At 50.2% G+C, this 12,301-nt stretch overlaps 1 protein-coding gene across 2 annotated transcripts in view; it reads left to right on the top strand.

Moving 5' to 3' along the window:
• The window catches only part of cul4a (cullin 4A), a 114,538-nt gene extending 102,465 nt beyond the window's left edge, over positions 1 to 12,073 (top strand). For both annotated transcript variants that reach the window (XM_060898671.1, XM_060898672.1), the window contains 2 exons: positions 5,547 to 5,695; positions 11,262 to 12,073. In XM_060898671.1, the coding sequence (XP_060754654.1) occupies positions 5,547 to 5,695; positions 11,262 to 11,357 (245 nt within the window). In that variant the 3' untranslated portion in view covers positions 11,358 to 12,073. The remainder of the gene's footprint in view (positions 1 to 5,546; positions 5,696 to 11,261) is intronic.
• The last annotated feature ends 228 nt before the right edge of the window (positions 12,074 to 12,301 follow it).

Here is a 12,301-nt window from a genome sequence, read left to right as displayed (position 1 = left end):
GGGTATAGTACTGTAGCTTTCCCTAGGTGTGGGTGGAGCACAGAGGACGGCAGGACAGAGATCAGGTTCAACAAACAGTTTTATTGTTCCACTTTTCAGGGAACACAATAGGTTTTAACGCAGGCACACACACACATCAGGTGTCTGGTTCGGGAGAGATCTCTCTGCTCTCGCTCTCCCTCCCTAAATAGGGCGCGGTCCCTGGGAAGACACACAAACACAGGTTAATTGCTCTCAGGTGAAGTGAATCTGCCACTTACCTTCCCTGACTCCGCCCTCCTGTCACAGACCGGTGCTTGACCACGCCCCCGCTGCCACATACCCCCACCGCCCGACTCAGGCCGGGCAGCCGTCCGGCCCGCAGCCGACTCCCCCCCCCCCCCCCCCCCCCCGACGGGAGAGGAAGTCCGCCACGACCATCTGCGCCCCCGGCCTGTGGACCACCTTGAAATTAAAGGGTTGGAGCGCCAGATACCAACGGGTGATCCGCGCGTTGGCATCTTTCATGCGGTGGAGCCACTGGAGGGGCGCGTGGTCCGAACAGAGGGTGAAAGAGCGCCCCAGCAGGTAGTACCGGAGGGCGAGGACCGCCCATTTGATCGCCAGGCACTCCTTCTCAATCGTGCTGTAGCGCCCCTCACGCACTGACAGCTTCCGGCTGATGTATAGGACCGGGCGATCCTCCCCCTCCACCTGCTGGGACAAAACGGCCCCCAGCCCTCTGTCCGACGCATCCGTCTGTAACATAAAAGGGAGAGAGAAGTCAGGGGAGTGTAAAAGTGGCCCCCCACACAGTGCAGCCTTTACCTCAGAGAAAGCCCGCTGGCACTGCTCCGTCCACTGGACCGGATCTGGCGCCCCCTTTTTAGTGAGGTCAGTCAGCGGGCTGGTGGCGTCCGAATAATTAGGTATAAACCTACGATAGTAGCCAGCCAGCCCCAGGAACTGTCTCACCCCCTTTTTGGTCTTGGGCCTCGGACAGGCCGCAATCGCTGCTGTCTTATTAATTTGGGGACGCACCTGCCCGTTGCCCAAGTGGAAGCCCAGATACCGTACTTCCACCCGCCCAATCGCACACTTCTTTGGGTTGGCCGTGAGTCCCGCCCGTCTCAGCGACCTAAGGACGGCCCTCAGGTGTTGCAGGTGCCGCTGCCAGTCGTTACTATAAACGATAATGTCGTCCAGGTAGGCGGCCGCATAGGTGGCGTGGGGCCGGAGGACCCGGTCCATCAGCCGCTGAAACGTAGCGGGCGCCCCAAACAGCCCAAACGGAAGTGTGACGAACTGGTGTAAGCCGAACGGTGTGGAAAAGGCCGTTTTCTCCCGGGATAATGGAGTCAAGGGGATCTGCCAATATCCCTTCGTTAAATCCAGTGTCGAGTAAAAGCGAGCCGTGCCTAGTCGATCGAGCAGCTCATCAATACGAGGCATTGGGTACGCGTCGAATTTAGACACCGCGTTGACTTTTCTATAGTCCACACAGAACCGGACCGAGCCGTCGGCCTTGGGAACCAAGACCACCGGGCTGCTCCAGTCGCTGTGGGACTCCTCGACGATGCCCATTTCGAGCATGGCCTGAAGTTCTTCCCGAACCACCTTTTTTTTGTGTTCGGGTAGTCTATAAGGGCGGCTACGCACTACCACCCCCGGGGGTGTCTCTATGTGGTGTTCTATGAGGTTAGTGCGACCGGGCAGGGGCGAGAACACATCCGAAAACTCGGCCTGCAACTGGGCGACCTCCGTGAGTTGGGTCGGGGAGAGGTGGTCTCCACAGGGGACCGGAGAGGTACGTGATGCCAAATTCCCTTTTTGAACCTCCGGCCCCAGCTCCGCCTTCTCCGGAACTACCGACACCAACGCCACGGGGACCTCCTCGTTCCAGAGTTTGAGCAGATTGAGGTGGTAAATCTGTAGCGCCCCACCCCTGTCTGTTCGCCTCACCTCACAGTCGACGTCCCCGACTCGCCGTGTGACCTCAAAGGGTCCTTGCCACTTGGCGATTAATTTGGAGCTCGACGTGGGCAAGAGTACGAGTACTTTATCTCCCGGTGTGAACTCTCTAAGGCGCGTACCCTTGTTGTACAGGCGGGCTTGCCGTTCCTGGGCCTGCCGCAAATTCTCCTGAGTTAGGTGTGTGAGCGTGTGGAGTTTTGCGCGCAGGTCCATAACGTACTGAATTTCATTCTTACTTTGTGAAGGTCCCTCCTCCCCATTTTCCCGCAGCACGTCCAGGATGCCGCGCGGCTTACGCCCATATAATAATTCGAACGGGGAGAACCCCGTGGAGGCTTGAGGGACCTCTCGCACTGAGAACAGCAAGGGTTCGAGCCACTTATCCCAATTACGTGCGTCCTCACTTACGAATTTTTTAATGATATTTTTGAGGGTGCGGTTGAACCGTTCTACTAAACCGTCCGTTTGTGGGTGATATACACTGGTGCGGATCGGCTTAATCCCCAATAACCCATACAGTTCGCGTAGTGTTCGTGACATAAACGTAGTGCCTTGATCAGTCAGAATCTCTTTCGGGATTCCAACTCGGGAGATGACGCGGAAGAGTGCCTCTGCAATACTGCGTGCTGAGATATTGCGCAGAGGCACTGCTTCCGGGTATCGCGTTGCATAGTCCACTAGAACTAATATAAAGCGGTACCCTCGTGCTGACCGATCTAATGGCCCGACGAGATCCATCCCAATTCTTTCAAACGGGGTCTCGATTAACGGTAGAGGGCGCAATGGCGCTTTTGGAATGGCCGCTGGATTTACTAACTGGCATTCGCGGCATGCCGTACACCACCTACGGACATCGCCGCGAATCCCCGGCCAATAGAATCGGGCCATTATTCGGGCTAGTGTTTTATCCTGCCCTAAGTGTCCAGCCATGGGATTAAAGTGAGCCGCCTGGAATACCAATTCCCGGCGGCTCTTTGGAATCAAAAGCTGCGTGACTCGCTCTTTAGTTTGAGTGTCCTGCGTCACTCGGTATAACCTATCCTTCATAATCGCGAAGTAGGGGAAGGACGGGGTGGCGTTCGGCGGGAGCGTTTGACCATCGATTACTCTCACTTGGTCAAACGCATGCCGCAGAGTCTCGTCTCGCGACTGCTCTAATGGGAAATCCGCGAGGGATTCCCCAATAGAGAGAGGAGGAGCCGGTGGCTCCTCACCCTGACGCGGAGATGACGTAGACGGCTCCGCGACAGCTGCTCCCGCCAAAACGACACCGGGACCTCCCCCTGTCAACTGGCAGGACCCACTCTCTACTAGGCGCGTCATTAAACCCCGAAATCCCGGCCAATCAGTCCCCAAAATTAACGAGTGGGTAAGGCGAGGATTAACCGCCGCCTTCACTATAAATTTTTCCCCTCTGAAAATAATATGGACCGACACCAAAGGGTAGCTGTGAACATCCCCGTGCACACACAAAACCTTCACCCCTTGTGCTCCCCCCAGTGCCTCGTTTTGAACCAGGCTTTGGCGAATTGAGGTCTGATTACAACCAGAATCCACCAATGCCTGATATGTAGCCCCTTGGATACTCACCGGTATGCGATACGCTCCGGCCCGATCGAGGGCGGCCTCTGGCGCGTCGGGGATCCGAACCACCGCGCCCACTTCCATTGCTGTGCACTGCTGTTGAAGGTGGTCCGGTTCCCCGCAGCGCCAGCAAACCGGCCCGGGCTTCCCCTCTGCACCGGTGCTCTGGGGCTCACTCACCTGAGGTGGGGGAGAGACAGACACAGAAGGGAGAAACGGGAGGGCACCGCGGGTGCGGCGGGCCGGCAGGGGTGGTGCCGGCCCCCGCCTCCGCGGTGGGGGAATGGGGCGAGGACGGGACACAGAAGGAGGGGAGAGAGAGAGAGAAAGAGAAGAGGAGAGAAGAGATGTCGACATCTGCTGTCCTGCCGCCGAGACAGCCGCCAGATGATCCTCCGCCAGCTCGACTGCCTGATCCAGCGACGCCGGGCGGTGGCACTGGACCCACTCCGCGGCTCCTGCTGGTAAGCGGGCGATGAACTGTTCCAGTACCACCTGATCGACGATTCCCTCGGCGTCGCGATCTTCGGCCCTCAGCCACCGCCAGCAGGCGTCCCGGAGCTGCTGGCCGAACGCGAACGGGCTGCTGACTTCCTCCATCCGCAGCGCGCGGAAGCGCTGGCGCTGCTGCTCCGGCGTGCGCCCCACGCGCTGAAGGACAGCCCGGCGAAGGTCGGCGTAGGCCAGCCGGCGATCGGCGGGGAGCTGTAGTGCAGCCAGCTGCGCCTCTCCCGTCAGGAGGGGGAGGAGGCGCGCCGCGCGCTGCTCCATCGGCCACCCCGAGGCTTCAGCGACCTGCTCGAATAACGTGAAGAAAGCCTCGGGGTCATCCTGCGGGCCCATCTTAGTTAAGGTGAGGGGAGACGGGCCCGCGGCCGGAGCGCTGGTGGGCCCCGCCGACGCGAGGAGACGCCGGAACGCCTTGCGATCTTCTTGCTGGGCCAGCACCAGGGCATCGAAGCGCCGCTCTTGTTCCTTTCGGAGTGTGACGAGCGCCTGGTGCTGGCTTTGCTGAGCCGTGGCGAGGGCGTGGACCAGGTCGGTGAACGGGGAGGATTCCATGGGGCTGCTGGGTTGGTGCTCCATTTCCCGGGTTTCGGCACCACTGTAGCTTTCCCTAGGTGTGGGTGGAGCACAGAGGACGGCAGGACAGAGATCAGGTTCAACAAACAGTTTTATTGTTCCACTTTTCAGGGAACACAATAGGTTTTAACGCAGGCACACACACACATCAGGTGTCTGGTTCGGGAGAGATCTCTCTGCTCTCGCTCTCCCTCCCTAAATAGGGCGCGGTCCCTGGGAAGACACACAAACACAGGTTAATTGCTCTCAGGTGAAGTGAATCTGCCACTTACCTTCCCTGACTCCGCCCTCCTGTCACAGACCGGTGCTTGACCACGCCCCCGCTGCCACAAGTACGCTCTTACTTTTTTACTTACTTTCTTACTTACCATAGCCAGAGTAGTCAAAGTTTTCACGGCGCAGATGTGCAGATCAGACAAGACGGAAGACGTTGCGCATGCGTGCAGACATAGCGGAGGTCTTTCACAGCACCACCTAGCCGCCTGGCATGCACATCCAATTGAATTCCACACATTTATGCGTCACCGTATAGACGCAGATTTCCTCCTTGAAAACGGTCGCGTAGACGCGGAAAAAAGTGAGGACGAAAACGGACTTTTGCGTTTTTGTTTCAGACCGTGTAAAGTGGGCCTAAATGCAACTATAATTTGATCAAACACGCAAACATACTGTACATGTAATGGGAGGGGAAAAAAAACATACAGCCATGCATTACATGGTATAAGAGGAATAAAACATTTCAGGATGTGCAGTTGTAGGAAAAGTATCAGCTTCGAGGTGGTATTAGTAACTTCGCTTCACATCATGCTGATTATTTTACTATAACAGCATGCCCCTTCATATGGAGTTATATTGTACATTCGGAATATCCTACTTGCTTTAATGCCTCGTCTTTTTTTTTTGCCTTGTATTTTCTCCTCAGGTAGAGGAGCAGGTCAGCACCACAGAGCGGGTCTTCCAGGACAGGCAGTACCAGATAGATGCTGCAGTGGTGAGGATCATGAAGATGAGGAAGACCCTCAGCCACAACCTGCTGGTGTCAGAACTCTACAACCAGCTCAAGTTTCCTGTGAAGGTACAGCTTTCACACACACTGACAAAGAAAAAAAAAACAAACATTTTTTAAAAACATTTTTGCATATAAATCCTTTTCTGAAGCTTGAAAAAAATCATTTGTGAAAAAGAGGGACTTTTTCTAGTACTCAGTGACTGGGCTAGAGGGGCCTTGGTCAGGGAGGTGACCAAGATCCAAATGGCCACTCTAACAGTGCTTCAATGGTCCTCCTCAGGGATGTGAGAACCTGCTGGAAGGACGGCCATCTTAGAAATGCTCCATCAGTCAGGTCTTTATGGTAGACCAGTGGTTCTCAAACTTTTTTCACCAAGTACCACCTCAGGCTACATTTACATTACGTCGAATCAGCGGATCATCAGATTAACGTTCTTAAAACGATTTGCGTTTACACTCATCCATTCAGATATTATGGATAGTATTTCACTTTTTTTTTTTAATTTATATTTAATTAAGTGATTCTTTGGCGTACCACTAGAATGGAGCCCGCGTATCACTACCACAGTTTGAGAATCTCTGTGGTAGACTGTTTAGATGGAAGCCTCTTCTGAGTAAAAGGCATATAGTAGGCACTTAACGGACCCTGACAGCATGAGGAAAAATCCCTCGTCTGGTGAAAACCAGGTACTGCTATCCATCCATGTATCTCTCAGGGTCATAGGGGAAGCTGGAGCTAATCCCAGCTGACTTCAGGCGAGAGACAGGGTACACCTTGGGCAGGTTATCAATCTATCGCGGGGCTAACACAGAAACAACCAACCATTCGCACCCACTTTCACATCTATGAGCAATTTAGAGCAGCCAGTTGATCAAATCTGCATGTCTTTGGACTGTGGCGCACCCAGAGGAAACCCGCACGGGGACCTCATGCAGACTCTACACAGAAAGGCCCTCGTCAGCCATGAGGTTCGAACCCAGAACCTGTGAGGTGACCGTGTTAATCACTGCACCATCGCGCCACCCCAGGTGCTGCTAATCAACTAATTCCTTCCCTGTGATGAAGCATGGTGGCGTCAGCATCTTGTTACTGGTGTGCTTCCTGGCAGCAGGGACAGGGAAACTGGTGAGAATTTAGGGAAGGATGAATGCAGCCAAATATGGAGCGGTCCTTGAAGGGAACCCACTCTAGAATGCACACACCCTCAGACTGGGGTGGAGCTTCTCCTTTCAACACAACAACAATCCAAAGCATACAGCCCAGACAGTGACACACCAGCTTCAGGACAAGTCTCTGTATGTGCTTGAGTGGCCCAAACCAAGCCCACACTTTAACCCCATAGCACGTCTGTAGAGGGACCTGAAGTTGGCAGTTCAGTCATGTGTGGGTCCCCCCCCCCCAAGCCAGTCTGAGAGAGATTAAGAGGATCTGCCAAGAAGAATAAGAGAATTTGCCCAAATCCAGGTGTACAAAGCTTGTAGAGACTTACCCAAGCTGTAATTGCTACCAAAGGTGCGTCTCCAAAGTGCTTCAAAAAGGGTCTGGATATTTATCGAAATGAAGGATTTATTTATTCATTTTAATTTGCGGCCCCCCCCCCCCCCCCCCCCCCCCCCCCAAAAAAAAAAAAAAAATTCTAAAACCAGGGGGGGGGTTGTAGATTGATGGGCATAAAGTAAATATAATCCTTTTTAAATTGAATAAATCTATAACAGTCAAAAAGAAAAAAAAAAAGTCCTTTCTACACCATGTGGCGCATAGGGCGGCGCCGATCTCCATTTCCGCAGCCCTCGGCCTCTCGCCTATTACATAGCTAGGGTTACAGTGGGGGGCTAGTCCTCTGGTAACCACGAGAGTTTGACTCCCCACTCGCATCTATATTGCAGCGTGCCTTGCCAGACGGCAGTAGGTACCATTTTTATGACGGTCTTTGGTATGACCCGACCGCGAGTAGAACTCGTGATCTCCCGACCAAGATTCGGACACGCTAACCACTAGGCCAACAACAGTAAAGCATACAAAAACTAAAGAGGTCCAAGTACTTTGAGTATACAGTATATTGCTATCGCACATATACTCACTTTAATAGGAACACATGTACACCTGCTCATTTATGCAGTTATCCAATCATATGGCTGAAGCACAGTGCATAAAATCATACAGCTACAGGTCAAGAGCTTCAGTTAATGTTCATATCAAACATCCGAACGGGAAAAATTGTGATCTCTGTGACTTTCACCGTGGCACTGCGGGTGTTGGTTTGAGCCAGATGGACTAGTTCGAGTATTTCAGAAACTGCTGATCTCCTGAGCTTTTCACACACAACAGCCTCTGGAGTTTACACAGAATGGTGCGAAAAACAAAAAACATTGCTTGAGTGACACCCTGCAGAGGAAAGTGCCCAAATTGATTTGAGCTGCCAGGAAGGATATAGTAACTCAAACTAGACCGGACAATTCCCCGGGGGAAATTGTGAGAGGATGCAGTGCGCGAAGCAATTCGGTCACGTATGTTTGCTGGCCGTGAATGAGTGACCCGCAATGATGTTTCAATGCAATGATTGTGTGTGCTTGAGACAGCAGCCGTCATGAAGAAGAGCTATTCAAGAGCATAAACAAAGTGACTACAGGTGGAAATTAGCATGTACTGCTATAACCTGGGACAGACATCTGTCCTTACCACAAGGATAATGTTTAATTTGTGCACTGTCCCTTTTAAAAATAAAATAAACTCTAAGAAGAGTGTTTGTAGTTTGTATGTATGAACAGACGTGTTCCTAATAAAGTGGGCGGCTAAGGTGAGGCCTGTCGGCTGCCCTCCTCTCAGTTTGAGGCTTGTCATTCAAAAACTGTAAATCCTATCGTTTAGGTAGACACGTTGTGTGAATCAGGACAAGTTTTCCTACTACTTTTGAGAAAATCATGTCTGTAGAGTGAAATTTGTGGCTGAAAACACCGTTTAAGCGAGCAAGTTTGAGCTTTATTTTCAACCTCTCTCCACTCTAAGTTAACGACCTTCACTGGTCTCCACTCTGACTTAACGAGGTCCACTGGTGTGTAACGCAATAGACACCCATTCAAAAGCCGGATTTTGAATGGGATTTTGAAAGTGTAGAACCTAGCAGAAAAGTTGAATGCCAGATCCACAGAGAAGTTTTCCTACGTTTTAGAGTTTGAATCACGTCTCTAGGTGAAAGCATGCCAGAGCAGCGGATGTTTGAAAAAGTGCTTTTTTTTTCAATTAATTCCATAGAAATGAATGGGGTTTTTTTGGGACAAGTGTGACTACTACTTCTGAGAAAATTATGTCTGTAGTGTGAAATTAGTGGCTGAAAACACAGTTTAAGTTTGAAATTTTGAGCATGATTTATGTGTGTGCTTGAGACAGCAACCCCCCCCCCCCCCCCCCCCCCACCTGCCCTGTCATTGGCCCCAGTCGGCATGGCGACGGGCCTCAGGAGAGCTAAGACACACAAGGTATTGAGTTTTCTGCTGTTTTTTTGCTCAGGACCAGGCCTCGAACAACGACAAATAACTCGACCACGAAAGCAGCTACTCACAAAATTCTTTCACAATGAGCGCTAGAAGGGTCTCCTGAATAAAATGATGTATTTTTTTTGTCTGTATTGTTAAAAATGACGACACTAGAGCGAGTTAAAAGTTACTGACTTTTCTGTCCCGTTTATAATGGGTGTCAATGAGCTAAGACACACAAGGTATGGAGTTTTCTACTGTTTTTTACTACAGACCAGGCCTCGAACAATGACAAATAACTCGACAACTGAAGCAGCTATTCACAAAATTCTTTCACAGTGAGCGCTAGAAGGGTCTCCTGAATAAAATGATGTATTTTTTTGTCTGTCGTGTTAAAAATGACGACACTAGAACGATTTAAAAATGAGAGACTTTTCTGTCCCATTTATAATGGGAGTCAGTGAGGCCGCTCACCTGTGCTCTCCTCACTTTGAGGCTTCTCATTCAAAAACCGTAAATCCTATCGTTTAGGTAGACACATTGTGTGAATCAGGACAAGTTTTCCTACTACTTTTGAGAAAATCATGTCTGTAGAGTGAAATTTGTGGCTGAAAACACAGTTTAAGCGAGAAAGTTTGACCTTTTTTTTGAACCTCTCTCCACTCTGACTTAACGAGGTCCACTGGTGTGTAACGCAATAGACACCCATTCAAAAGCCGGATTTTCTCCCGGAACCCACATGGCGTTTGAGCCGGGACTGATCCGAAAGTGTAGAACCTAGCAGAAAAGTTGAATGCCAGATCCACAGAGGAGAGGTTTTCCTACGTTTTAGAGTTTGAATCACGTCTCTAGGTGAAAGCATGCCAGAGCAGTGGATGTTTGAAAAAGTGCTTTTTTTCAATTAATTCCATAGAAATGAATGGGGGGTTTTTGGACGATTTTTTCGCGACTACGTCGCGAAAAAATCGTATTCTGTAGAGAAAAGTAATAGCATAGCGAGTCCGATCGAGCCGCACGTTTTGATATATTGTTTGTCTGTGTGCGACGTACGGTTATTGAGTTAATCGAAATCGAAATTTGCGTAGGAATAAGAAGATTAAGAAGAAGAAGAAATACGTAGAAGAACAATAGTTGCAGTGCTTTGCACTGCAACCTATGGGCTCCCCTAGGGGAGCCCATAGGTTGCTGTGCTGCAGCACTGCATCCTAATAAGCACTCTTTACAACCGTGGTGAGCAGAAAAGCATCTCAGAATACGCAACACATCAAACCTTGAGGTGGATGGGCTACAACAGCAGAAGATCATATCAGGTTCGATAACAACAGAGACGATCAAACTGGTTTCACATCTGCCCTATTCTGGCAAAACTCTGTAACATGCATTTGTCTGAAACTTCTCGATCCAGCTATATTAATCTAGCCTGGGCCTGCCCATCCTAAGCGTGACGCAACACGAGGGCCTGTTGCGAGCTTAGTCTGGCCAGGCAAGCTATCGACAGCTCTTCCAAGCTCCCGAAAAAACCGGGAGCCAATCAACTTTGAGCATCTCCAACGGCCCTGGGTAGAGGCGTGTTCAAGACAGTGACGTAGTAGAACTGCGACCAGAAGCCATAGTTTACAGAATCTATGCCGGAAGCGCTTCATTCACGAGAAACATTACGAACGTGGAGCAGCGGCAAGTCTTTGACACAGCGGTAGATGCTGTATTGAAAGCATTCAACGGGAAGTTCTCATTGAAAACGGAGCAAAGAGCAGCCCTGGAGGTATTTATCTTCTTCCTGTTACTCAAGCAGTTTCCATCGCGTCACATACGTCAGAGGAAAGAGTGATGTGATTGGTTTAAGCTTCGTCACAGCCTTTTCTGGCTTCGACCAGTAGCAAACTGAGGCATTTCAGGAAGGCGGGTCAACCACGCGCTTTGGGAAACGGTTGGGCTTAATATCTGTGCCAGAACAATGCTCGCAGAGCTTTGAAGTCGCGTTAGCCAGACTAATATTAATCAGCTTCTCAGGTCATTTGAAGAAATTAGCTTGTAGCATTTAGCTTTGTTATTTTCTCTTGGAATTGCTAGACAACGTATAAAGAACAGGTTTGTGCTTGCTGAACTTAAATGACCTGTGCTACTGTGCCACTCACACCGCTTGCACTTCCTTTCACAGCCGGGTGACCTGAAGAAGCGCATCGAGTCCCTCATTGACCGAGACTACATGGAGAGAGACAAAGAGAGCCCCAACCAGTATCATTACGTTGCCTGAGATCCAGTCTGGAGGCACAGGCACAGCCACTGATCCGAGATCAGCCCTTTACCCGGGCTGCACGCCCAAAGACAGCCTGTGACCCACCCTTCGAGGACCCCGATTATGCCTACCAATAGAGTGACCGGGGTTGGCATGGGGCCTTACTGTACTTTTAAGCGGTGGTGTTAAAGTGTGACTTTAGGAGGATGGAACGGATAATGATCAGCTGATGATTTCCACAAACAAGCACTTTGTTTTCTTCTTACTTTTTTTTTTTTGTTTTGTTTGTTTTCTGAGTTTTGCTTTTTGTGGTCAGTCTGCTCTTTTGATGTCCCTCACATGCGCTCATAGTTTAGTCCATATTTTAACTGTTCTGACTGCTGACTTGTCAGGTTTTGATCGAGAACGGGGAGTGTATGGTTATGAATGGCAGCAGGCTGTGTTAGAATCAGGGTTTTCGAGAATTTTCACTCAGGCTACGGAAATGTTGATTAAGTATTTTACTTGCAAAAGCTTCACTAACACGTATACATAGTGCAAGATTGGATTCTATGGCATTCTCTCGGTTTCATGCACTGAAAAAGGCTAAAACAAGTGACAAAATGTATGCTTTTTTTTTTTTTTAAAGACTCAACAAAGCACATTAGCGTGTGCGTGTGTGTGCGTGTGTGTGTGGATATCTGTGTGCTAGGTTTTTTTCTTCTAATTCATCACTAAAAATATTCTGACCAACATCTCTGGCTCCTCACTTTTTGTAGATTGAGTCTGTATTCTTTGTAAATGCAGGCAGATGTCGATTAAACCATGTTGTGACTCCAGATGTGGCACCAGACGCCACCATCTGCTTAGGAAGTGCCAATTTGTATTCTTACACATTCTTTGGATTTGATTAATTTTACTTACATAACGCTATGAATCTATGAAACGCGGACACGCCATCTCTGATGACAAAGAAGCCACAT

This window comes from Neoarius graeffei, chromosome 18, assembly GCF_027579695.1.
Source record: "Neoarius graeffei isolate fNeoGra1 chromosome 18, fNeoGra1.pri, whole genome shotgun sequence".
Taxonomy (NCBI): Eukaryota; Metazoa; Chordata; class Actinopteri; order Siluriformes; family Ariidae; genus Neoarius; species Neoarius graeffei.
Note: the sequence above shows the minus strand (reverse complement) of the source record. Positions and strands in the feature narration are given on the sequence as shown.